General features: G+C 45.3%; 1 protein-coding gene across 4 annotated transcripts in view; it reads left to right on the plus strand.

Moving 5' to 3' along the window:
* Spock1 (SPARC (osteonectin), cwcv and kazal like domains proteoglycan 1) overlaps positions 1-26,932 on the plus strand; it is a 475,872-nt gene that overhangs the window by 438,129 nt on the left and 10,811 nt on the right. For 3 of the 4 annotated variants that reach the window (XM_034510535.2, XM_076938923.1, XM_076938922.1), the window contains 2 exons: positions 19,390-19,506; positions 23,285-23,506. In XM_034510535.2, the coding sequence (XP_034366426.1) occupies positions 19,390-19,506; positions 23,285-23,506 (339 nt within the window). The remainder of the gene's footprint in view (positions 1-19,389; positions 19,507-23,284; positions 23,507-26,932) is intronic. The other variant, XM_076938921.1, reaches the window with a different exon arrangement.

Here is a 26,932-nt window from a genome sequence, read left to right on the forward strand (position 1 = left end):
AACATTGGAGATGTGAGTGTCTGCATCCCAGCTCTGGCCTGTAAAAAGCAGACCAATTTTTCTTTCCTAACATTAATGCAATAACCATGCTGTAAATTCTTCTCATGGCTGCTTCAGCCACCTCTTTGTGACAGAAGAAAAAAAAAGCTTTCTACTTAGAGTCTTTTAAATTTGCTCCAGCCTCGTTCTTCAGGAGTAAATCTGTCACCTGACGATGAACTCGACCTCTTCGCCTGCCAGCCCCTCTCTCAAGACCCTCACTGCACGCACGCACAGTGATAACCAGCAGATAAGTGATCATTTCTGTTAGAAGCATTGGGCTTTTTACATCATTACACGGGATTACAAACACAAAATAAACTAAATAAAAGATGATGTATTCTGACCCTCTCAGGAATGTGCGCCTGTCAGGATTCTAATACCCCTTGAGATATAAAATTGGATTAGTAAGTCTTAGCTATGTACATATCCCATTACTGGTGATAAGCTCGGGTGTATTGACACAGAGAGTCTCTGTGCCTCGCTGATCTTGTGGATGGGAAGCTCTCCTCACATGTTTTGAACACTTACAATCAGGTCAGAGCAGTCTTAGCTAGTTCTTCACATAGATATATCTCAAGCCATGCTTCTGGGAAGACATTGGTTGTGAGGTACCCAGATCCCTCATTCATGGATCGGCAAAGATGGGTGTGTGAATCCCAATGGTTATATTCCTTATTGGCAAACAGCCATGAAATAAAGGGTCAATAGGAACTAGTATAAGAGCTCTTGTTGACTGATCATGGTACCAGGCCATGTCTATCCCAGCGATCTGACCCATAGTCAGTCTTGATGATATGGCTGCTGAGAAAACTCTCAAGGTAAAATACGGGTCTGAGAAATAACACTCTCAATACTATTGGCAGCAGTCACAATAAAAAGAACTGTATTTCATGCGTCACAATATTTTAACTATAATCTAGTGATTCCATGTCCAGAAGGATTAACAAGAGTGCTTCACTGACTGACTTATAATCTGGAAATGTTTACAGGAGATACAGAAACAGCGGGAGGGTATGTCATTTGTTTCATTGGCATCTGAGGAAGCAAATTCCTGGATAGAGAGGTCAGTATCTATCATAGATTACAGAATGAATACTACCCTCTAGGTTCCCACTACCCTGACTGTTCTCCTCCGGACAGTAGGAGATCATCCATGCCTGTCACTGAAGATTGATGCTGTGGCTATATATAAGTCAGAAGAGCTTCAGGATGGAGCAAATTTAGGCCTGTGATAGTTTGAATGATAATGCCCCCCCCTCTGTGGGCTCACGTGTTTAAATACTTGTCTTCCAGTTGGTGGAACTATTTAGAAAGGATTAGGAGGTGTGGCCTTGTGGAAGGGGTGTGTCAGGGGTTGAGTTTTGAGTTTTCGAAGACTTCTGTCATTTCTGGAGTTTGTGCTCCCTCTCCCTCACTCCCCCTCCCCTCTCTCCCTTCCCCCTTTCTCCTCTCCCTCCCTCCTTCTTTCCTCCTCCCTCCCCCACCATCTGCCTCCAGCCTCCAGGTTGTGATCAGTATGTGAGCTCCCAGCTGTTCCTTCTTGGCATCATGGACTCTAACCCTGGGAATCATAAGCCACATGCAACACTGTTTTTCTAAGTTACTGTTGCCAGAGTATTTTATCACAGCAAGAGACACTTAATTAATCCAGTCCCTCTAACAAGAGCTTGCACAGTGATTTACTGAAACAATGTAGAAAATTCTCCATTGGACTTTTACTGTGAAATACTTTTCTAGAAATTTCCACCCATTCCATATTCTCTGAGACGCCCCTCTCATCTCCAGCCACCATTTCTTGCTTCTTGGGCTATTTCCTTTTCTCCTCCAAGTTGTTAAAGCTAAAAATAGATTTTTTTTGTGGACTCCCCACCCTCCTTCAGGTTCTGCCTCTCAGACATACATCTGCCCTGTCCACTTCATGTTATATATGGGTCAGACCACAAACATTTCCTAAACTGTTTCCCCACTGTTTAATTTATTACAACATTTCCAATGCTGTAACTTCTTTCTTTCTTGTACTTTTTATTGCTGCTATTCCTTCCACATGTCTCTGCAAATTCTCATCTAAGGCCTAGTTGGTGTTTGGATTGTGTTTGTCCCTATGGCATGCAACGTAATTGTCTGTGATAGTTCAGCTAACTCTCCTCATCTAGTTAGACTTCTTTGATGTAAGTTCTGTGTGAAATCTATAAATTTCTTACCTGTACTTGGTATCTCTTGGGCTAACTGGTATTTAGCCTGCTGTCTGTCTCAGAGAGTCAGACAGTCTTGCTGCCAACCTCAGTTTGATACTTACTATCTTTTGAATCTCCCACTGTCAATCTGCAGTCTTAAAATGGGGATGAGAACAGTGGTGGCTTCCTTGCACTATGGTGAGGATGAATAAGTATCATTTGGAATCACAGTGTGTGCACGCCTACACAAACACACCAACACACACACACACACTACTGTAACAGCATGGGAAGGTCAGTATGACCTCTGGCTGCACAAAGAGCTTCTCCCCAGTGTCCTCTCATTTGCTGGCTCTGGGACTGTGCTGAGTGTTTTATGTCAACTAGACACAAGCTAGAGTCATTTAGGATGAAACATTCTCAACTTAAAAAGGACTCCATTAGAATGGCCTATAGGCAAGTCTATGTAGACATCTTCTTTGTGGTTGATTTGGGAGGGTTCAGTTCAATGTGGGCAGTTCCATCCCCTGCGCCAGTAGTCCTGAGTTGTATAAGAAAGCAGGCTGAGCAAAGTATGGGGAGCCAGTAAACAACACTCCTCCATGGCTTCTGCTTCAATTCCTGCCTTCAGGTTCCTGCCTTGAGTTCTTACCTTGACCTCCTTCAGTGACTGAGTGTAACCTAAGAATTGTAAGCTGAAATACAGTCTTTCTTCGCTGAGTTGCTTTTGGTTCTAATGTTTTATTACATCAGCAGAAACCCTAGCCAAGAGAGAATCCCCTTCTTAAATGGGGCGATGCAGGATGCAGCATAACCGACACACCTGTAACCTGGCCTTGACTGTGAGCCTGGCTCTCCCAGCGTCAGCCCCTTGACTTCAGCGTGCTGAGTGACTTCCTGGAGCAGATATTGTAAAGCTCCTACCTCGTGGAGAGCTTGTCTAATGATTCGATGAGGTGCTGTCTGTATGTTTAGTGCCTGCCATTAAATAAGCACAAGGTGGCATCCGGGAAGACCTTACTTAACCTCCTTCAGCCTAGTGCCCACATCTGTTCAACAGAAATAATGAGGACATTGAGGGGATGTCATAGTATTAAGAGGAGAGACCAAAGGCAAAGTGCTAGCACAGGCATTGCTGGCAGTAGATGTGCCATACAAATCAGCTCTTGGGGCAGCTTGGCCTTTGTGGCATCAGTCCTAGAAGACAAGGCAAGCCATGCTGCTTTGATATCATCCAGACCCTTAAAATCAGCAGCTGGCAGCTGGCCACTGCCAGTCAGCCAGTCCTTTCCATGCAAGACTGCAAACAGATAAGCTACCTCCCCTGCAGCCTGCAGATTCGCTGTCCTTCCAGCAGGCCTCCCCTCCTACCTGACCTGCCTGGGAATCGTGGAGTGTACAGGGTTGACTGTTAAAGGTTACTTTTATAAGAGGAAGCTTTTAATTACATTTTCAGGTGTAATGTGTCGATGATGAGGTAGGAGAAGGGGCTGGGACAACAGGCCCTGGTGGAGAATGGAGACAGAGCTCAGTAGATTGCAGGAGCTGCTCGTCCTAGCAAAATGCTTTTTTAGCTCAGGGCAAGCCTAGAATTTTCTCTCCAGGCCCAAGGAGAAAAACATGGACTGGGAAATTGTGTGAAGCGCAAGGAGTCACCACAGTGGAATTGAGTCTGAAGTGTACAACCTCTTCCTACTGTGAATTCAATCTCCAAACACGTACAATCTGTAATTCCTGGGAGCCCTTAGACTTGCCATAAAACCACTTAAAATTAGACCTGTTCCAATTCTTGTTTCTGCCCATGCTTCACGCTATACACTGTTATTTTCCATTCCTATCCGAGCCCCGCTCCTACAAGCCAATAATTCTGCATCCCTTTCAGAACGGCTCTATTGCGCTAAGTTGCCTTTGAAGGCACCTTTGTTTTTCTCAATGCTCTGAAGTGTGAAGTCTACGTAATTTGCTAAATGCATCATGTTTACATATGCATAAGCCGGTTATCTCCAAATCACCATCCCCTGCCTGCTCCGTTGGCTGGGATGCTTAAAGAAAATGAAGCTTAATTTTCCGTAAGCAGTCTTCCATGGTTTTCAAATAAACTTGCAGAGACACCGACAAACTAAATTACACAGTGGTAACTACCCAGACAGCAATGAGAAGCCAGGGCTGAAAGAAGCCAGGTGTGTTCTAGCATCCTGCAATCACAGTAGACAAAGCAGAGATTGTTGGGGTCCCCAAGGCTGCTGCCAGGGAGGGCTGAGGGCTGAAGTGTTAGCAGTGGGGATAATACCAGTCTGTAAAACAATAGATCCAGTTTCATCATGGGGAGACCCTGAACTCATTGAGAACTGATGGGAGTTCTGGTCTTTCCTTGTTGGTATGACAGTGTAGTCAAATGGTCAGAACTCGTCCTTCCTCTGTGGGTTCAGGGTGCATCAGTGTGAATCCTTTGGTCCTGGGTTCCAGTGGGTAGGCTTAGATGGACAGAATAGGAGGTTTGTTCTTCTCAAATACGCAGTGGAGACTAAAGTTCATGCCTGAGGCTGGGCTGAGACAAAGCACCTTCTCTCTGGTCTCAGAGATTGTTGTCCCGACTTTAGCTCTCTATGTTGATCTTGAAGGGACCTGCTGGTCACTTAATGCTTTGACCAGGTCACCATGTATGTTCTTGGTACTTTCACGGTTGTGGAAACTTACCCTCCACTAAACATGCTCAGGTTTTCTCCTTTCACACCTTTTGTAAGCCTATGGTTGTCTACGTCCCCCCCCCCCCACCCCCCTAGTCTGCTGAGATCCAAGGGTGAGTCAGGGGACAATGACTACAGCATCCTTCCTGCTCTGATGGCCAATCCAGGAGGGTGGTACACTGTAATGTAGCTAAGAGAAGTGGGACCTCATGTATTGGGCTGTGGGGTTCACCCAGCTTCCTCCAGTGTAGGTGGAGATTCGTCAGGTAAGCATAACCGGATTTGAGCTTTAGATCACCATCAAGGAGCATTCTGGGAAAGCACCTTTGACTCCCTCGTTAAAATGCCACCAACTTGGCATGAGGAAAACATCTCTCTTTTACAAATCAGAAAGAGGGGAGAGTGAATTCCAGGTACCAAGCAAGGGCCATGTCTTAATCACCTCTGCTTCCCCAGAGGATCTGGCTTACTGAGTGCTGGAATTGAATTTAGTCTTGCCCCAAGGTCCCAGGGAACCATGGAGAACAGCACACAGATTGTTTTGATTAAAAACTCCTGCATTCTTGGACTATTTCCCTCCTCTGGCTTCACAGGAAACACATTAGCCTGAACACAGATGGATGGGTGCAAACTGTCTTGAGTGGCAGGTGATAAGCCCCCTGAAGTGACCCAAGCTGCCTCCTTCCTGTTGTCCTGTGATGCACTGGTCCATCCGTTCACTTCCTCTTCAGTAAAGTCTAGCCAGCCACAATTGTTATTTCAGATCATGAGCTCAGCTTTGAAGAGGGGACTGAGTGAATGTGACATACAGTCCCTTAATTCAGGGAGCGGGTGGCTTAGTGAGGGAGACAGACAAGGAAGGTGTCATGGTTTTGATTTTGAAGCTGTATGTGTATACTCAGAAAAGCCACTTGACGGAATACAGGCATTCTCCCAGTGGTCTATCTCTGGCTTCTCCGCTCAAACTGTCTTCACTAATTTTCATGTATCCTTGAATATTTTTTTTAAGATTTATTTTTTTATTAAAAAAAGTGAAATTAAAATATAGTTGCTTTATTTCTCCCTTCTCTTTCTCCCCTTAATCCCCTCACATCTTGAACTGGCTGGTTTTGTATATCAACTTGACACAAGCTGGAGTTACCACAGAGAAAGGAGCCTCCCTTGAGGAAATGCCTCCATGCGATCCAGCTTTAAGGCTGGATCTCAATTAGTGATCAAGGATGGGAGGGCCCATTGTGGGTGGTGCCATCCCTGGGCTGGTGGTCCTGGATTCTATAGGAAAGCAGGTTGAGCAAGCCAGGGGAAGCAAGCCAGTAAGTAACATCCCTCCATGGCCTCTGCATCAGCTTCCTCCTCCAAGTTCCTGCCTTGTGTGAGTTCCAGTCCTGACTTCCTTTGGTGATGAACAGCAATGTGGACGTGTAAGCTGAGTAAACCCTTCCCTCCCCAACTTGCTTCTTGGTCATGATGTTTTGTGAAGGAATACAAACCCTGACTAAGACAAACTGGTACCCCCCCCCCCTTATCCCTTCTTGTTCCCTTGTGTGTGTGTGTGTGTGTGTGTGTGTGTGTGTGTATGTGTGTCCTTCTTAGTCTACTTAGTGATGCTTGTATGTACTTGATTTCAGGGTTGATGACTTGGTATCAGAAAACCACCTAGAAGCCTTGTCCCTGAAAGGACTAATTCTCCATTGTGCAGTCGTCTTTAGCTTTCTGAGGTTCTCTGTCTACAGCTGAGGCCTGTGTGACTGTCTCCCTCCACCGTAGAAAGTCTTTCGGCATTCTCATTTACTCGGTCATTTAGGCAGCCATGCTGTTGGGGATAATGGGTGAGGAGTTCCTGTTATTTCTAGGAGACACACCCATTCAGCGGTTTTCCTCATCCATCAGCTCTTTCCACTCCCTTTTCTGTGATGTTTCTTGAGCTCTAGATGAAGAAGTTGCATTGTAGATGTATTCAGGGGCTGCACATCCCACGGCAGGCTGCCCTCTGCGTTTTTTACCAGCTGTGTTTTCTTTAATGGTCTCTGTTGCAAAGAGGAGCTTCTTTGCTGAGAGGTGAGAGCTTCTTGTCTGTAGGAATAAGGATACACATTTAAAATGCCATTGGAATTATGTGATTTAGTTAAAGTGTCTGTGGTAGGTCTCCTCTAAGATCCACAACCTCACTAAGTCAGGTAGTTGGCTAGGTTTCTAGCACAAGGCATGATTTCTCTCCTGCTGAATGGGCCTTAAGTCCAATTAGACAGCTTTGTTTACTGCCAAGATAGGTGTGCCACTCACTATTGCACCCTGAGGGATATCTTGCTGTGCTGGTCATTGTGGTTCCTAGGCATCAGCTGCACAGGGACTATTGGTTGCTTCTCTCCTTTGGAATATTGCATACTTCTGGTACTGGTCCTTAGGGAAGATGCTTTTCAGGTCAAATCTAGGTCAGATCCTTTGTGTCCTGTATCTGAAGTGCATGGTGTCTTCAACAATAAGGGTTGTCTCCCTCAACCTCTGGGAGACAACCAAGGCTAATGGCAATAGGCTGTACTGTTCCTGGACTCCCAGGACTGACAGCTCAAAAGGAGATTTTTCATGCCTGGTCCAGGGGTTTTTTTGTAGATCATCTATGGTGCTTGTGGGGAGCATTGTCAGCCCATGTGGTATAACTTCATTTAAACTAGATCCGTACTTATATGTATTATGTGTAATTGTAGGTTAAATAATATTATTCTTAATGGCTTTCCCCCAAAACCTTAGTGTTAACTTTTTCCTTCCTCCTCTGGTATTGACCTTTCACACTTTCATAAATTAAAGCTCCACACAATGTATAACCATTTCTCTCCTCATCACTTGTATCCTGTGATTGTCAAATTTTATTTTTATTTTACGTATATGAATGTGTGTGTGTGTGTGTGTGTGTGTGTGTGTGTGTGTGTGTGCATCAAGACCAGAAGAGGGCATTAGATCCTGTGGAGGTTGGGAGCCACTGTATGGGTTCTGAGAAGTCAACCTAGGTCCCCTACAAGAACATTAACTTCTTTTAACTGATGAGCCATCTCTCTCTAGACCATAAGAGATGCTTGATGTATGTAAAAGCAAAGCCAGAGATCCCATATGATACATAGGAAATTTTTTAAAGCTTTATATCTTGAAGAGTCTTACACACTACACCACTAACTGTATTGACTACAATGGGTAGGTGTGTTATAACCAAGTTACACTGAAATATTTGAATTGTTTCCTAATTTTTGCTACCTCAGACAGTACTGCATAGAGCCTCGTATGCTTGACCACAAATGAGCTATAAATTCCACAGCAGATTTTTTTATAATGAAACCATCTGGCAGCCTTTCCTGAGTCCCTCCAATTCTGTTAAATATTTTATAGCCAATATCTAGTTAGATTGTTCTTTGTGACATGGTTAGAAATATATCACTATCCTTTTGAGAGATGAATTTAGCTCATTTACATTTATTGTTTTAGAAGTTAAGTTTGATCATGTTGCTGTTGTTGTTTGCCTACTTGTTTTCTTAAGTTGCCAAAGCTTCGCTCAAAATTCCTATTTAGCCTCATTGGGCCTTAAACTTGTGATTCTCTTGAGTAACTGAAATTTTAGGCACATACTACCATTCCTCACAGGGGTGTTAGCACTTTAAACAGTGATAAAGAAACCCAGGTGATTTTTCTTCCTCTTTCTCTACCGTCCAATTTTTTTTTAAAGCTCCCCTTCTTCCTATCTGCTACTTGGCAGTACATTCATCCTCCCAGGGCTTCCCTTTGTTAAAAAACAAAAAACAAAAAACAAAAAAACCCAAAGCCTTATACTACTTGATTTGCTATCTCTCAATAATTTTATCTATGCCTCAGCTATTACTCATGGACTTTGCTTTCCCATTGTGAATGCTGCTATGCTGAAATGGGGGGGTGGAGCAGCTTTGTACTTTTCTATCTCAGAAGTCACTAGGATGTATCTTCTGCTGTCGCATTGACTTTCTTTACTTGGAAAACCCAGTGCTTTGATTAGGATGGATCTTCATATTGACCATTCTAAGGCCATTTCCTTGGCACACACCATGTCTTCTGTATGTAGGCTCAGCAGAAATGGGATTTACTTAAAGAATTGGAATTGTAGTTGCTCTCTTCTGTTTCCATGGTCTCCCCAGAGCTGTCAGTTACCCATGAAGAGCATCCTTTGCATTGGGGTGGTCATTTAACTTGCTGATGTGGACTGATTCCTCCCTCTTGTCCTGCTGGCTCCTGTGCTCATTCTGGCCTCCTCCCACTTGCTTTAGTTTCTGTCCTTTTTCCTCCAGTTTTTGGCATTGTCTCTGTTGTCTTCTCCCTTCTCTGGGCTTTACTGTGTGGCTTTCTTTTTATTTTATTATTATTTTTTAATCCAAAGGCAATTATTTCATTTGAATTTTTGTTGTTTGCTTGGTCCATACTTTAATGCTTTCTGCTCGGCATTCTCTGGTAGCTTCATCTGCATTTCCTCCCAAAATTTATTCCTGTGAATTCTTTAGACCAACAGGGCTATATTCTTTAGAAGGAAAAGCAGTATTATTGTTGGAATAAGTTAGGGTTGACTTGTCTGCATATTCAAAATGGAGTCTTAGAGGAAGAGTAATCAGGATATCTGTAGATGTCACAGTTCCAAGGAGCATTCAACTTACCAGCACAGACAGATTGCTCCCTTTAAAAATGGTCCCTCTGTGTGGGCCTATCTTTCCTGCTTCTGTGAAACAGATCAGGCCCAAGAGGGCTTTCTCCATTATTCTGTTCAGCCTACTTCCAGTTTTCCTGTTACACTCCAGTTGTATTTTGCAATGAGCCTCTTGTCTGCACAAACCACAAATAACTATCCTGTGTGTGTTTTCTGAGCTCTGCTGCCTCTGGGGTATAGCCCCCTCCTTTTCTTCACATTTTTTCTTCCTCTGTGGCTTCTATTTAATCTGTTCCATGCCCTTTCCTCTATATCCCTTAGTTCTTACTGAGCAGAACTTTGAGTCACTTTAGGGAGGAGCCCCTTGCCTCTAAGAGACATATTTGTGGTATTTTATTGTGTTTGTTACCATTTTATAGACCCTCGTCAGTGGTTTCCTCTTTACTTCCATCTGGGAGCTTTCTAGATTTCAATCAAACCCAGAGAGAGGCAGGCAGGCAGGCAGGCAGGCAGGCAGGCAGGCAAGCAGGCAGTCTTAGTCTCTCTCTCTCTCTCTCTCTCTCTCTCTCTCTCTCTCTCTCTCTCTCTCTCTTTGTTCTGGTTCTTATGCTTCTTCTTCGTCTTCTTCTTCTTCTTATTCTTCTTCTTCTTCTTCTTCTTCTTCTTCTTCTTCTTCTTCTTCTTCTTCTCTCCCTCCCTCCCTCTCTCCTTTGCTCTCTTTCTCCCATTATCTCTCCCTTCATCTCTCTCCCCACCTCCCTCCCTCTCTCTGTCACCTCTAGTATGCCATCTTTTCCTGTATATCACATTTATTATCTATGGAGAGGAGGCTAGAAGTTGCAGTGTTTCCCACTTAGATACCAGCTCTCTAGACAGGCAAGCTGATCAACAGATAGAAGCAATGGTGGTTAATGCTGCAACCCTGTGTCTGTTACTGCCTAGAGGAGCTCTGTGGGGGCTTGGATGCCAGCTGCTTCTCATGCCAAGACAGTGTCCCCCATCACACCTGGGGAGGGGCCAGACTATGAGAGTTGCTGTCCTGAAGGGAGAGAGAATTGCTGAGTCAGGCACTCTGCTCAGCTTGCCTTTAGTCTCAGGCAGTTCCTCCTTGGATCCTGCCTTCTGTATTCTGATAACTCCCTGATTTGTCCTCCAGGCAGATGGAAGTGAAGATGACAGGTTCAGGCATTTCAATGACCCTTCTCTAGGTTTTCAGTCCACTTCTACCCTCTTCCCCTCAACTCAGAAGCCCCCATTCCCATTAACCCTTTGTCACCAGGGTGTTGTTTTGCTTCCTTCCAAGCAGGCATTACCATCTCCTCTAAACTGTGTGTGTGGGGGGGGGGGGAGGGGTAGATGGACTCTACATTTGTTTCATTTCTTCTGTCCCCATGGAAGGTGCATATGACAATGTGTCGTGTCCCCATTCCAAGGAGGCCATGCGTAGGTTCCAGGCATCTCTTGGGCTCCCTGCTCATCTCAGATCAAAGTTTTCCATTAGCTCTCTGCTGTGTTAACTAGCAAAGTAGTGTTATCTCTTGCTTAAGGGTAGAAATGTCTGTGCATGCTATTGCTTTAGGCATTGAAAATATAGGATATAAAACTACACGTTGTAATACCTAGATTTGGATGTTGAATTTGAGCAGGCTAAACTGGGTTCTCAGAAATAGAGCTTCTTTATAAATCATCCCACAAAACAGAGCTCTGTTACTTAGAGCTACTGACAGGTTAACATTTGTCTTAAGACGATCTATTTACATCACAAGTTTCTCTGGACACTGGTTATGTGCTTATGTAGCATGCAATACAGCAGAGTGCGTCCCACTACAGCACCTTGGGTAATCCAGGTTGAACCTCTTTGCTGCCTGACAGAGAGCACCACAATGCTTGTTTTAAATGGGACAGCAGATGTCTTTTCTCCAGCTGAGTTTACAGCCTCTGGAGGTGCTGAACACCTCTGGATGTTCATGAATCCTCCATTTGTTTGCTGTGGTCACTGCCTGTCCATGCCAGGTCGCCTCTTGAGGCAAATGCTGACCCATTGGCTAGAAACACAATTAAATCTAGAGCTGGCATTCACAGCCGATATTTTGCATATTCAATATTTTTTTTTTGCCTCAGAGTATAAGAAAGGCTGTGGATTTTATCCAGAGTTTCCAAAGCTTATTTCATCTGCCTAACCTCCCTGCTAGATAATTCAAGGGAAAAACAAGTATCACTTTGCTAATTCGCATTTACAAATGTCGGGCAAACTCTAAACATATTTCCCTTCCAGATGAGGGATTATCATTAGAATCAAGGGAGCACGGAGCCTCCTCAAACAGGTTACCGAAGGTAGTCTTAATGGCTTCAATAGGGAATGTATCCACCTCGGCTTTCGAGTTGTACCATTAACTGTCTACCTCATCTTCTTCCAAGTTTAATGTCAGTATTTTAAGCTCTTCCAAAGACTGCTTTTTAAAACGGATTTTATTACCAAGCCCCTGATAAACAGAGCCTTAATTCTTTCCTTGTTCCTGTTTTTTTGTTTGTTTGTTTTGTTTTGTTTTTTTGGCATAAAACAATACCTTCTCTAAGGGTGAGAGAACATGCATCTATATTGATGTTTTAGGCACTGGAAAGTAAAAGCTAGAATCATGTGTAACATGATTTAACTTAAGCACAGCCTGGTCTGTCAAGTGAGTTCAGTAGAGTTTGGTTCACCGTGTGTGGTTTAGAGAGCTCTTTGTGGCACCGCCTTTTCTATCACATGTACCTCAAAGTGTCAAGCAGAGCCTCTCAGGGGTGGAAACTATTAGCTCCCAAAGTTCCCCAGCTCAGAAGCTGTTGGTTTTGAGAGCTTCATTCCCTTAGCGGTCTGTATCATGTCTTCAGCTGAGATTAAGATCCACACTGGCACTGTCCCATTTACAGAGAAGCAAGCAGAGGCTCTGAGGAGTCACCAGATGGTTGAGAACGACTGGTCTACTGGGGATGGTGTTCAGAAGGCTAAAGGGATCACAGTCCCAAGCCTGCTGCTCATGCGCACAGCCATCATCACGTGCCAGAGGGGGCTGTGTGGAAGGGCAGAGCAGGCACCGTTGGGGTTGTGGGTTGGGACTTAGAAGCAGATGAACTGTTAGTTTGGACACCTGAGTGAGCCTCAGTGTCTCCATTCACTATCTGTAGGACCTGAGAGGGACTGTGAAACATCTCTGAGCATCAGCAGAGAATCAGGTCTCGCTGGCTAGCATGGTGGGATGACCATGTATAAGTAGCATGTGTCAGCTCCGGCCTTTACAATTTTTCTATTTGGTCAGTCACAGTGTCACTCTGCTTTTTAGTTCTTCCCAGAATCCTGCTAGCTAGTTCTGTGTGTGCCTCCATTGCATCAGTGAGGGGACTGAAGAGTAGGAGACCCATGTCCCCAGCCTTGTCTGGAAGCCACACTCACTTGGTTCCTTGTGTTTCCAGAACCACTTCCTTTCTTCTGCCTTCCTGGTAGCCCTTGAAGGCAGAATGGCATTGGTTATTGCTGAAAAAAAAATAAATAAAACCCCCCAAAACCACCCCAAAACAAAAACCAAAACAACAACAACAAAACCAGAATAAGCTGAACCAGTCCTTGCTTTTTTTGCACATCAGTTTATGAGAGCCAAGTTCTTAAGGGAACTGTGAAGCCACCATGCCTTTGTCTTTGAAGCTCCCTGGCTTGCAGCATCATGACTCCTACTAACTACCAGATGTGCAACAACTGGAAGGATCCAGTTCCCGTGGAGGAGGTGGAGTCTAGAGCCCCTCGGGGAACCAGTGGCATGATGAAATGGCAGTGGTGCCAAGGAGAAGCCAGCCCAGGGTGGAGGGGAGGGGAGGCGCATTAAGAAGGAACCCTACCTCTGCTCAGACCCTGGCTGTGGGATCTTATTCCAGTGCCTAATCGTCACCAGAAAAGAAGGCTCAGCTGGACCTTCTGCAGAAGCGGCTAATTACAAACACTCTGAGCTCATTGATCCAGAGCCACTCTGATGAAGTAATTATTCACAACAGCACCTAGGAGGGCTGAGGGAGATTAGTGGGAAAGGACCATGGCACCGGGTCTCCATCGCGGAGAGGCCTCTCGGCTTGCTCCCAGAAAGAGCTTGAGTCTGGCCCAACTCTTTAATTACCTTCTGAGGCACTAAAGTTTAAATTAAATCCGGATTGTTTTCATATTAGCCTCTGCAGAGCCCTGAGCCAAGCATCCGTGAGGCTCGCTGGCATGGGAGGAGGTAGGGCGGCGGCAGGTGGAGTGGTTTTTAACTTGGGCTCTTAAATTCAAGAGCAGAACAGAACTGGTTCCCAGCAGAGGCATAAAGGTATCCTGGGATGCCCATGTAATGTCAGACTTGCCACTTTCAGACATCCCCCGTGAGTGTTCAATTGTAGTGTCCATTAGGGTCTTGGTGTCGTCTGTGGAAGCGTAGAGGGGAAGACTGGCCATAGGAGTTCAGGAGTCAACGGCCAGGAAGTAGATGCCGATTTGGGGGCAGACGTCATGGCTACCTCTTCCTGGTAGCTGCACTCCTGGCAATCTACCCCAAAGGCAATGCGGATAGACCAGCCATCTCCCTCCCTCCTTGTTGCCACAGGCTGCTGTGGCGCAGGAAGGCCTTGTTTCCGGTTTTGGCCACGGCATACCCATCTCTCACTGCCATCTGGGTCACCTGAGCTGCACCTCCTGTCGAAAGCCTTCAGTTCCAGCACATTCCACACCCATTAGCGCTCCGCGCCTCGGGTGGGGAGGCCAGAAGGCGTCATTGCATCGGCTTTCTGGGCTGCTTAGTGCGGAGCCAGCCCAGCTCATTCCAGTTCAGTCATATTTTGCAAACAGGCAGTAGCCCACCGGGAGAGAGCCACGTTACCTAGGCCCTTCCATGCCTGTGTGCTGCGGTTCCTGGGGGAGTGGGCTCTTTCTGCACATTGTAGAATAACGTGCATCGGTTCTATTCTTTTCCCTAATGAAGCCCCAGTGGCTGCGCATGTGACAAGAGGCAGGCTGTTCTGCAGTCCTCCCGAATGGCCACTGTGCTCACACCAAAGCTAATGAAGGCGAGAACCCTGCTCGCTGCCTCCTCCATCCTGAACTGCTGGGCCAGCTGCCGTCTGTCTCACTGGAGAGGCTTCTATTACCGATGAAGGCCTGACGGAGTTTATTAATTGTATTCATTAGTGCTGGCTACCCACAAGCCTAGTCTATCCAAGGAGGCAGCTTCTCCCAACCCTCCTGCATAGATTTGACTCTGCAAGATAGCTGTCCGGCTTCAAACCCCAGTCCTACCACTCCGGGTAGCATTTGACTTGGGACTTTCTAACCAAGATGCTCGCTCAATCATTCATGTTTTCTTCCCATAAATACAACTTGAACATTTACTGTGTACCACCTATGTAAAGCTAGGAATGCAGGTAGGGGGACTTTCAGAGGACTGATCGCCCATCACGCAGCATATCCAACTGGGAGAAGGCAGGCAGAAATTGAAACCCCAGCCTTTTGGTCTTCTATTGGCACAGCTATAAAGTAAATGAGGGAGATGTTATTCTTTATATCATCGGTATCTCCTCGGGCTAAAAAAATAAAGCACAACAGCAAAATCTCAACACATCATGTAGACAGTTGGGATATGAGTCCCTGCTACATGCCAGTAGCTATGAGCTATGCTTTACTGATATCTTATTCCATGCAATGATGCCGGGAGCTGAGCTTCATTTCGCCGTCTCACAGATGGAGAAACTACAGTTTACAAAAGGCATCGAGAAGGTTATGAGAGTCTGTCAGCAGCCCCATAATGAGAGCATTCTTCAAGCAGGTAACGGGCTGCATTCCATGCCAAGGGACTTACAGTGCTGGTTTATGCTCTTATGATCAAGGGGGACATGACACTGGGCTGGAAGTCCTTGGGAAGGAAATCCCCTCCGTGTGTTGAGATGCCAGAGAGACGTGGTCAAGGCCACAGGGGTAGGGACATTGAAGCAGGAGACTGGGAGGGGCAGCAAGGCCAGAGCACAGAGACCATGGATTGATCCACAAACCACAAACTTAGGCTCAGCCAACAGAGCAAACATGAGCCTCAGAAGTGGCCAGACAGGAAAGTGACTCGACTCAGGGCCTGATTCAGAATGATCGAGGTAGCTATTGGGCTGCAAGGTCATAGAGAGTAAGACTGGAGGACCAGCTAGGAGCCTGTTGAGGCAACCCCAGTGCGGAGCAACGGTGGCTGGTGACATGGACCAGAAAAGATAGTGAGAGAAACAAACATATTGTGACCATTGGGTTAGGAAGGTGAGGAACACAGAAACATCCAGGGTGTCTCCCAAATGTCTGCTCTGAGGGCAGGTCTCTGAAGGCAATGCTTTCTGCCTTCGGACGTGACGACACTGCTGGCCTGTGGGGTGGGGGTGTTGTCAGTGGGTCTGCCAACCCCGTGGCTCTGTTGAAGCATGTAAGAAAGATTTGCAATGACCTAAGGAAAGATGAAGGTACACGGGAAATAGGACTGCATTGGAGGACTCTGAGCAGAGAACCTCTGGAGGGGAGGAGAGCAACAGGAAGCAAGCAAAGCCCAGGGAGAAGCCGTGAAGGAGTAGGAAGGAAGCAGAACCAAACATGGCTGACCACAGTGATGCTCACACACGCTGGGAGATAATGTAGCAAAGCAGGCCACGGTCCTGATTGTCGTGGTTCAGACAGGAGATGCTGGGATCCCGGGAGAACAACACAGTTGCTCTGTAGACTGAGTTCTTGATTCCCCTTCCCCAACAGGAGGGGTGGGGGCAGAACTCCTCTGTCCTCTGGGGCAAGAATTGTCCCACTCCCTGGCAGAGTACAGAAACAACAGGTGGGTGTGGTTTGCAGTTTCATTCTGGAAAAATTACTTTTCTCTGGGAAGTATCCCGTGGCTTCCCAGTTCCTAAATTGTGATTTCCAGTCAGTCCCACCATCTGGGGTAGGGACAGACACCTTAGAGGCATCCAACCCGTGCTGTGGCAAGATTTTCAAACCTGAACAAATAGCTCTCTGCAGGCCCCCATTCTTTATCATTCCTTCCAGAGCATCTTATGCTCCAGGCAGACTGTGCTTGACTTTGTCCTCACAAAAACCACTCAGTTGAAGATGCCACGAGTGAGCTGGGCTCAGTAATTGAGTGGCCTCTATCTGCTTCTGTTCTCCAATCTCACCCCAGCCACGCCATGGCTCCCTGCTTCCTGACTTCTTGTTGAGTGACACATTTACTCTTTCAAGATTGAACTGCCCGATTCCACCAGCCACATCCCTGGCCTCTGTGCTCCCAGAAGCCTGGGGGAAATCCAGCACCAGCAGGCTTGTGAATATACAGCTTACCTGCATGTCTCAGGATTTACTTAAACGTGACTGACTAATTTATCTTGCAGTGTGGTTTCCTCGCAAGTTGACTTGGCAATTTTCTCTGCTCAGAGAATGTTCTAAAGAGATGGTGTGGGATGCAGGGGAGGGGAAATGGGTGCTCTTAATTTCCCATTACCAAATGTGAGACCTGACTAGAGAGTCTATATCCTATTTTTGGACGATCACACACTACTGTTTAGAGCTGAGCAGAAAGGCACAGGCTTCGGTCCCGAGAGGCTCAGAGTTGCGTTAGTGTGAGCATGCTCCTGGAGTCTGACTTGGTACCTGGGCAAAAGCAGGAATCTCTGCCATCAGCAACAGCTGCTTCTCTTTCTGTTGTATGAGCACAGGGTAGCAGAGGTGTGGAGAGGTGGCTTGTGGGAACTTGTTATCTTGCTTTAAAAGGCTGAACGGAAGGAAAAAGGACACACATGTGGGTAGCCAGTTACCTTGGTGAGCCCTTTGCATAGTTAAGAGATCGATCAGAGAATGAGATTCACCTCCACCCAGCTCTAACCAGTGAGGCAGCCTGCTCTGGTGGAAAGATCTGGAACCCATGCTCCTCGTGCAAGGGTGATGAGCAACTTGGGACAATACATATACCAGAGGAATTAGCTTGTACATTTATTTAGTATTAATTCCTTTATGTAGAATTACTCAAGTATCTACTTACACATGTTTGTAGGTAGCCAAGAGCCAATTTTGATTATTTGCATTTGACTTCATTTTTGTTTCTTTTTAAAAAATGGACAGCATTTCTCGTACTAAGCCTACCTCTAAATAATCTATTTAGAATAATAATTATGGGATAATTACAAAAAGAACTAAAACCCTATCTGGAACATTCTTCAAATGACTGTAGATCCCAGAACTTGCTAAGAGCTTGAAACACACTGTCAGGTTTGTCATGAACTTGTTATCCCTGGGTTCACAGTTAAGAAAACAGGACCCAGGAAAGTTAAGGGTAGGTCTGCGATGGGCGATAAAGCTGAGATTCACTCTAGGCAGTGTGACCCCACAGTGCGACCTGCTATCAACAAGAAACTCTGATCTGCTTTCTACCTGTGTCTTACAACTATAGTCAGGTCTGTGTGTTCAAGGTCGTTAGCAACTTGGCATCCATAGCTGGGCACGTTCCCTGGTTGCCATGCAGAGACCTAAGCTTGCATCCCAGATGAAATACAGCTGAATGTGAAAACGGGCAGGCTGCATGGCTGAAGAGTAGACATGAGCTGTAAGATGAGGAAAGGCATCTGCAGAGCGTTGCTGGCCTTCTGCATTCTCCCTGGCAGCATGGCTGTGGGGCGGGGCTGGGCGCCATGATTCAGACAAGGGCTGTGCTTCCTGGAGGCCTCAGTGGAGTTGGGATGCCATCATTGCCCTCTGAGGCTTCCAGGGGAGGTCGTGGAGCATCAGTGTCCTCTGAGCTTGCAGTTGGGCCCCTCTTAACACTTTGAGAGGATCAGATTTAGCTCTGCATTAAAATGGCAACGTGCTCAAGGTCTTAGGTTGCTTGCTTCCCTCCAGCGTTAGGATTTGAAAGGGTTAACAGTTGTGAAGGTCAGCTCCTGGTTCCCTCTCAGCTGCATGGTTTTTAGATTTTTCTCTTATTGCTGAAGGACACAAAACATTGTTTCATCTTCAGTGTCTTCCCAGCACCCCACGGACCGCACACCTTGCCAAGATGGTCTTTTTCAGAATGAAGGTGAGCCCTGAAGGAACGATCGGCAGAGAGTAGTAGACAGCCCTCCCATCTCAAGTTACAAGTTCTACACAGTTAGATATCTCCCCCCCCCCCCCGCCCACTTCCTTACCTGCTTTCCCTCTATCAGCCAGGGTCCTGCCTTTATCCACATCTGCCTGCCCCTGCCCCCTGCCCCCCGCCCTCCCACCCCTGTCACACATTGAAACAGCAGTAGCAGGGCCGAGGTGGAAAGGGCTCTGCTATGGTGAAGACATTTGCCAGTCAATAGTGGAGAACTGGAATCAGTATGTAGAAAGGCTAACAAATGGGGCCAAATTCACAAGTCCTCATACAAAATGGAGAATCTGCTGCTGCTAGGCTCTGTGGTGCCCCAGGCATTCTCTCCCTGGGAGCATGAGCTGGTTAATCTCTTAGTGTAAGTACAGGAGGGATGTCATGGTCTCTGGCAAAACTGCAATAACAAGTTTTATGTGCTTAGCAGAGGGATGCCAGTCCTCAGACTTTGAGGATGCTGTACAAACATAAGGTGTCGGCAGCCTGCTTTATCTGAGACAGCTCTGGTCTGAATAGCCTGCCTATCCTAGAAACCCAGGCTTTCTCCTTGTCCCATGTTTGACTTGTGACAGGAGCACCCTTGGTGTTTTCAGAGTATCTGGGCAAAAAGGATTGCCTTGACGGCAGCTTGGCCGAAGACCTTGTACACTGGGAAGAAAGCCCAGGTGCTCACAGTCTTCTCTGTTTCCCCACAGCCTGCACAGACAAGGAGCTGAGGAACCTCGCTTCCCGGCTGAAGGACTGGTTCGGGGCTCTTCATGAGGATGCCAACAGAGTCATCAAGCCTACCAGCTCTGATATAGCCCAAGGCAGTAAGACCACTCTATTCTTGCTATTTCGCTATAAATATCACTTCTCAAACCTCATGGATTTAGCAGCAGCATAGTTTGGCTAAAGAATAAGATTTAAAATATATGCCAGTTTTAGAGCATTGAATTCTCAAAGAAGGGTGATGTTTTAGAATTAAGAGAAATACAACTTTTGGTAGAAAAATGTGATTTCAAAGAGATTATGTTTTATATTGACATTTTAGAAAACATAGAAAAAAGTCATGTGTGTATATATATATATATATAAATATATACACACATATATAACACTACCCATTTAACAAGTTAGGCATTCTACATACCTTGAAGTAATTTTTCTTGTTGTATATGGAAAATGCATGTATGTGTGTTGGGAAGTTGGCACACTTTACAAGCTGGTATACCATTTGGAAAATTAAACATCTAGAAATATCATTATGCTTTAATGTTACCGAGTGGTCTCTAGCAGGAGCCAAATAGGGTCCTAATCATTGCTGTAACTGCTTAAGAAGCCTTTAATTGGGACATTCGGGTTGTTGCTAATAGAAGCAACAGTGGATCGAGCATCTCCGATAATGTGCTTTTCGGGTATACTGGGTATTCCCCAGACACCACAAGGCAGATGCCCCTCCCCCGCCTTTCCCACTAACACGCAAGCTCCTGGAAGAGCCCCCAGGGTCTGGGATGAGCACAAATCATACACACACTCCACCTCTCCATGCTTTGAACTCCAGGTTGTTGTGCTAACTGGTACACTAGAGATAGCAGACCCACCAATCCTTCAAATACAGGCAGCTCGGCTGTGTGTGCATTTGAGATGGTGGTACTCACACAGCCTCCTGCCCTTCAGATTGTATAGATGGAACTGTGAAAGCAATGCTCTTGGCCTGAGGGTAGGAGATGAGAAGTTACAAAGTTAACTCAGCCTCTCAGCTGGACCAGTATGGTTCACCAACACAGTATGGTGGTACACATGTTTCCCTAGATACTTGGGAAGCTGAAGTGGGAGGGTCCTTTAAAAACAAGATCCAGACCAGCCTGAGCTACGTGGATAGATGCTGTCTCAAAAATAATGCTTACTTGGTAAGCACTTGGTAATTCTTGGATACTCATAGCTTTCTGGAGAGATCCGTGAGGAGTACTGATGCTTAGTGTAACAGCTTCTGTCTTTAACCTTAACAGCAAGATGGCACTTGTTTCTCAGACTAGGTTTTACAGGTGGTAGCTCCTGACAGCTGGGTCTATAGGTTGGTGAGGTGCCATAGGGTTTTTGTTTTTTCCATTCCTGCCAGAGGTTCCTTGGGAGTCTATGGGCACTAGTTTCCATCCAGAAAAATTTGACAGTGAGCCACCCCGCTCCACCTCTAACCCTAAGATCAGCCCAACCCTAGGCTTTTGGAACAATTTCTCCATGGAAAGTAGCTTTTGGGAAGAGAAGTCCTTGGAGCCTTCAGTCAGTCCCCAGAGGGGCTCTCTGTAGACAAGTGGGCGGCTTGGAAATACTAGTCAGTGCACCTAGGGGGAAACTGAGTTCCCAGAGTTAATGTCAGTTTGATGTTCCGAAGCCACTGGGGCAGGAGAGGTACAGAACAAGGGTGTTTTATCCTCTGAGGCCAGAGGAAAGAGCTCCAAACTCCATCCTCTGTCTCCAACTGCTGTGGGTACACATGCCCTTTTCAGAAACTGGACACGAGGTAGAGCAGGCTTGACCTTTTGGTTAAGTCACACAGCTTGGCATTTCTTCTGGTTGATGATCTTGACAGTCACTAAAGAAAGACCTATGTTATACCCCATGGTCTCATCTGAAAAAAAAAAATTAAAACACGTTACCCTTGATAGCAAAATGAATAAATGTAACTATGCAAAGATTTATTTGAAAGGGTAAACTTAAAGCTAGTTAGAAAACTCCTATAGCTAGGAAACAACTGCTTTTACTGATACAGTATGCCAACAGTGCAGAGGTCATCAAAGAACACATGGAGGTCTCCCGGAGGGGGCATCAACAGTTAAGTGGAAGCCGAGCATCTCCTAAGAGCTCACGGGAGGTTGTTTCAATCTTTATGTAGAATTTTATACAGATTTGCCATGAAGATGTTGCTTCATTGTATCTGGCTCACTAATCACAGGTTTCCAAGATGCACACAGAAGCAGTCTGTCTCATCAGGACCCTAGGTAGACACTGTATTCCAGACATGGCACCCTAAGCCAGCTGAATGCTTTCAGTACAGATGGATCAAAAAGGCAGAGGGGGACCTGGGAGAGAGCATGGAGACTGTAGATCCAGACCGGGCTGTCTGTGTTTCAATCCTGATTCTGGATCATATAATCTTGCTAATTATTTTTTATCTATGAGGTAGAGATGAAGACGTTTCACATGACTGCCACTAGGGCTGAGTGAGATACTTAAGCATATAATGTTTAGAAACATTTTTATCTGTAGACTTCTAGGAGAATAAAGCTAGACCTAGAGACTCAGATTACAGGAGAAGCTAGGATTTTTGTCATCCCTTAGCTCTGAGAGAAAGATTGGCTTGAGATCTGTCTACGAGGCTGTGGCACCCAGAGGGCGGAGCTAAGTGTAAGCATTCCTCCTTTGTAGAAACAAAGACTTTCCATTCCCTGGGGAAATAAGAAAGAATTGTTGTCTGAGTTGATTTGGATTCTGTCTCCTGTGGCTCCTTAGGGGATTGCAGGAAAGAAGGAAGGGACCGAGGACAGGCCTGGGTGCTCTCTCTCCAGCTTCAGCCTGGGCCAAAGGGTTGTCTGGGATAGATCAGAGCCTTGAGTCTCATTCACCTGCTATGGTCTCTTCCCCAGCCCCACCCCTCCACTTCTTTCTGGAATATTTTGTTTTGCCTTTTCTTTCCCCCCTCCTAAAATGATAAGTCCAGGTTTCAATGTTATGCATCTTATGTTTCAGTGTGCCCCTGGTTTACCTTTCAGTTCTGCAGGCAGGGGGACTCATATTTATATCGCAGACATACTGTCCTAGGGAATGATTTCTCTTCTGAAGATTTTCCCTCAAAGTTGGCTCTGGCCTTTAGGACATTTATATGTCTCATCTATAAAGGACACGTGTTGGGGTTGCTCTGGTGCTGCTATGTATTCAAATGCTAAATTCTGTATTCTGAAAGAGAGAGAGAGAGAGAGAGAGAGAGAGAGAGAGAGAGAGAGAGAGATCTTGTTGCCCCTAAGACAAGCAAATCCCCACAGATGCCAGCCTTTGTTGTGCAAACCTTGCTCCCCAATTTAAAGCTATTGGTTACATAAAAATGACCAAGACAATTACTAGGGAGAATAGAGAGAGGTGAAGGTTGAGTTACCAGGCTGGGTGTTGCAAGTAAGGACCATGAGAAAGAAGGAGAAAGGGGGGTGGGGGGAAGAAGAGGGAAGAGGGAGGAGGAGGAGAGAACAGGAGGTCTCCATTAGTCAACATGAACCAGCAGCACATGCCCAAGTGAAATGCTTCCCCAGGACACCAGACTGCTGGAGAAGAAATGGCCCAGGAAGATTCAAACAGCAAGTATTTGGGGAGCAGAATCGGGGAAGTAGCCAGTCTAGGGTTAGAGAATTAGATTAGGGGACATCTGGCAGTAATTGCAGAGCTTGATAAAGAAATCATAGTTGAGTGTCATTTATTTGAATCTGGACAGGGCATAATTCATATTACTTTATAGAAACAGCCAGAAGGGAGGGCGCAGTTGGGTGCACCCTGACCCCTCCGGGCACCAAGTTAGGGAGCTGCATGCCTGGCAGGCTGAGATGTCCCTTTCTCTCACAGGGTTTGACACCAGCATCCTGCCCATCTGCAAAGACTCCTTGGGCTGGATGTTCAACAAGTTGGACATGAACTATGACCTCTTGCTGGACCACTCGGAGATCAATGCCATCTACCTTGACAAATATGAGCCCTGCATCAAGCCTCTCTTCAACTCGTGTGATTCCTTCAAGGATGGCAAACTCTCCAATAACGAATGGTGTTACTGCTTCCAGAAGCCAGGAGGTAAGGTGGGCTCCAAAGGCCAGGCAGCATGGGAGCATGGGCAAAGGATAGCAGAGACCCGTGCACAGAAAGGCACAGCTATCAATCACCCTATGAAACAGCAAGCCCAGGGGCTCCTCCTGTCTGCTTTGACATGGCATTTCAGGAAACCAAGAGTAAAATGATGGTAGTTTTAACTGAGCAATTCCTTCCTTTAGGAAAGCATCCATATCATGCTTAGTATTTCCATCTATAAAATGGGTGTGTAGAAACCTTCCCTACGTGGTTCTCAAGGCTGTAATGAGATTTTCAATATGAAAAATACTATACAATGTAAGATGATCCTATTTCCCATGAATTCTTAATTATATTTTGCTTATAAACAAATGATAATGACATATACAGGATCTATATATAGGAAGAAAGGATCCCAGAGTAGCTCCTGTCACCCAAAGTCAGGAACAGGAGCCACCTGGCTCCAGCACTGCATCCAGTGGCCATACTCTGCCTTCCTGTGGGTGGGTCACCTTTCCTGTCTGGCTTTTACTTCTGTCTCTGCCCCCTAGGGGGTGGACCCACTGGACCAGAAATCTGGCAGTCTGTCTACTAATAGCATTTAAATTGTACAATATTTATGCATGTGCACAAAGATGCCAGGGTACCGATCAGAAATGTAGACACTCCTAAGAACATCCAGGGAAGAGTAATTTCATGTGCACATTCATGGGATTATCAGATATGTCCTCAGTGGCAGAGCGTGCATCTTTACATTTCAGCACAATTGCCAATCTGCCTTCCAAAAGAAGTTACATTACATATTTTTGGTGAGAGAAAAAAAGTTCAGAATATCATTTCTTTGTGTCAGTATCAAACCTAGTCACTGTTGCCAAACTGGAACAAAGTGATGCTACACTCCCCACTGGCTCCGTTCTCTTTGTAATGAATGGATCTGAGGAACTTGGCTTGCCTCTGGCACATTCTTAGGTTTACATTTCCTTGAAATAATTTTTAAAGTTTTTCTTAGTACATTTTTTCCTATTGAAACTGATTTATTTTCTGCAGGAAAATGTATATCTATGGACTTAGAACTTTGCTGTGACAGAGATTGCAAATATTTTTCCCCCAAACTTAGTACATTTTCTTGTTGGGGATAAATTTAATTTTTGACATATTTGCATGTCTTTATTTTCTTGTTCTATGCTTTGTTAAGTCATAGGCCTGCAGTAGACTTAGAAGGGTTTTGTCACTTGAATCTAGTCAGGCAACTCTCTCATGTTTTTGCTAATATTGGTGAGTTTGTGTTTGTTCAAATTTTGCCTTACTCATGTATGTGTGCACAGCTAGGGAGGCCTCGGCTCCTGCTTCAAGCCTGGAGCTGCAACCTAGTTGTCTTTCTGCCATTTATTGATGAATATTTCTTCTACCAATAAGCATATCTGACTATATACATATATGTGTGTGTGTTTGATTTATTCCTGAACACTCACTCCCACTTCCATAAATCAATTCTATCCAATTTAATTCACAATTAAAAAAAAAAATTGAATCACAGTTAATTGACCCTGTGTCTTGGTATATTGTAGTTCTCTCCTCTCTTGCCATTAATTTTTATTTCAGAATGTTCTAGATAGTCATGTTTTCCTTCCCTCCTGAACTTTAGAGTGCATTTTATTAAAAATTCCCCTCAGCTACATAATATTGAATCCTTTTATCTTAGAGGCTTCTCGAAGCTGGTGGAGTTAGAATTCTCAGTTTTGTTCCCATTGCGGTTCCTTCTGGCAAGGCGTCTGCTTTCCATCCTCCCCACAGAAGTCTCTGTTTCCAGCTGTCCTGACTGTCTTGATGTCTTCCGGTGTAAACTGTATCATGTGCAAACCGAAATAAGTTTCCCTTAAATATTAAAATATAATTGTGTTGTTTCTTCTTCGCTTTATACCACCTTTTCTTCTGCTCCCTAACTATCCTAGCTAACACAAACTATCACTAAGTAACAGCCACTGTTTACTCTCAAATGCTGGTGGCAGAGACTGACCCGCTGTTGAGGGTGCAGAGCCAGGCTGATTGCTCATTGCTATACTGAGGGACTGAGCTAGCCACTACCCCACAGAGCTATCTCTGGACAGGCTCCTTTTAAACATTTTAACATTAAATGTCAGGACTCCCACCTGGGGTGTGCCTTGGAATGATGAGGCATTCCCAATTAGTTCAGAGAAAAGTTAGTTCACATTTTGTACCTTTCTCTCCAGTCCACTTGGTCTCCATGTTGTGACTTCACAATGTTTGATTTGCTGCTTTGTTTTGTAAAGAAGCTTCAAGATGATGGGATGGCGTACTTACAGTTGTAGGTCAGTGTTAAGGACATTCAAGTCTCAGTTGGCGGTGCTGTTTGGGGAGGCTGTGGAACCTTTGCAAGTCAGACCCTTTTGCCTCTCACTGCTTCCTGGGCACACAGGCAACAGCATCAAGCATCTTTTACTCCCACATGTACCAGTGGACTCTAGCCTCCCTGAACTGTCAGTCAAAATATACCCGTTTTTCTTTCAGTTGCCTCGGTGAAACACCACGGCCAGAAGCAACAGAAAATTAACTATGCAGGATTCTTTTTCTACGTTTTGAGGACCTTGATTTTCTAGAAGCCACCTGAGCCCCGTTCAGTGTGCGCCACGTCCCGGAGATGTGACGTCTTATGCTTCTTTGAGTGATAGAATTAGATTCTTTTTAATCTTCAGGAAACTTTTCTTCTTTGATGTTTATCTTGAGAACTTTTCTCTCTATCTGGTTAGTCTCTCTCAGCCACAGCACAGTTGTGTCCTATGAGACCCGTGGCTCTGGAGGTGACTGTCCTCTCTGTAATTGTTTCTCTCTGTCACAGGCACCCTTGGGCCTCCACATCACTCCCTGAACCCTGTTTTCCTAAGGTCCACTTTTTTATTAGAATCCTTGACTTCTCATAGAAACCTCCACTGTGTTGTCATCTGCTCAGCAGCAAAATTTTTTCCAGGATGAATTTTTCATCTTAAAAATGACCAAAAAAAAAAAAATGTGCATGTGTCTCATTCTTGTCTGCATTTCAGTTGATTTCCATCAGTTTAAGTTTTTCTTTCTTTAAACAAGTAGGTTTTTTAAATATTGTAAAAAAAATTTAAAGTATTGTAAAATTATAACCCCACTCCATTGAAACAGCTGGATTATCCTTCTGTAGACCAACTGTCTCTGCTCTGTCATGGATGAGAATTTCCATTCACAAACTAGTGATAATGTCAGCACCTGTTTTGTACAGTGGTTGTAAAGATTTTTAAAACACTCTAGAACATTCTAACAGTTTGGTAAACCGTAGCTATTAGTCACAGTAAGTGCTGCCTTTCATACTCACCGTGGGGTTTGTTTCGGTTTTCCTCCGTACCCGGACTATAGTAAGAAGCATGGATCTTGCAGCCAATCTTTATC

This window comes from Arvicanthis niloticus, chromosome 8 (assembly GCF_011762505.2).
Source record: "Arvicanthis niloticus isolate mArvNil1 chromosome 8, mArvNil1.pat.X, whole genome shotgun sequence".
Lineage (NCBI taxonomy): Eukaryota > Metazoa > Chordata > Mammalia > Rodentia > Muridae > Arvicanthis > Arvicanthis niloticus.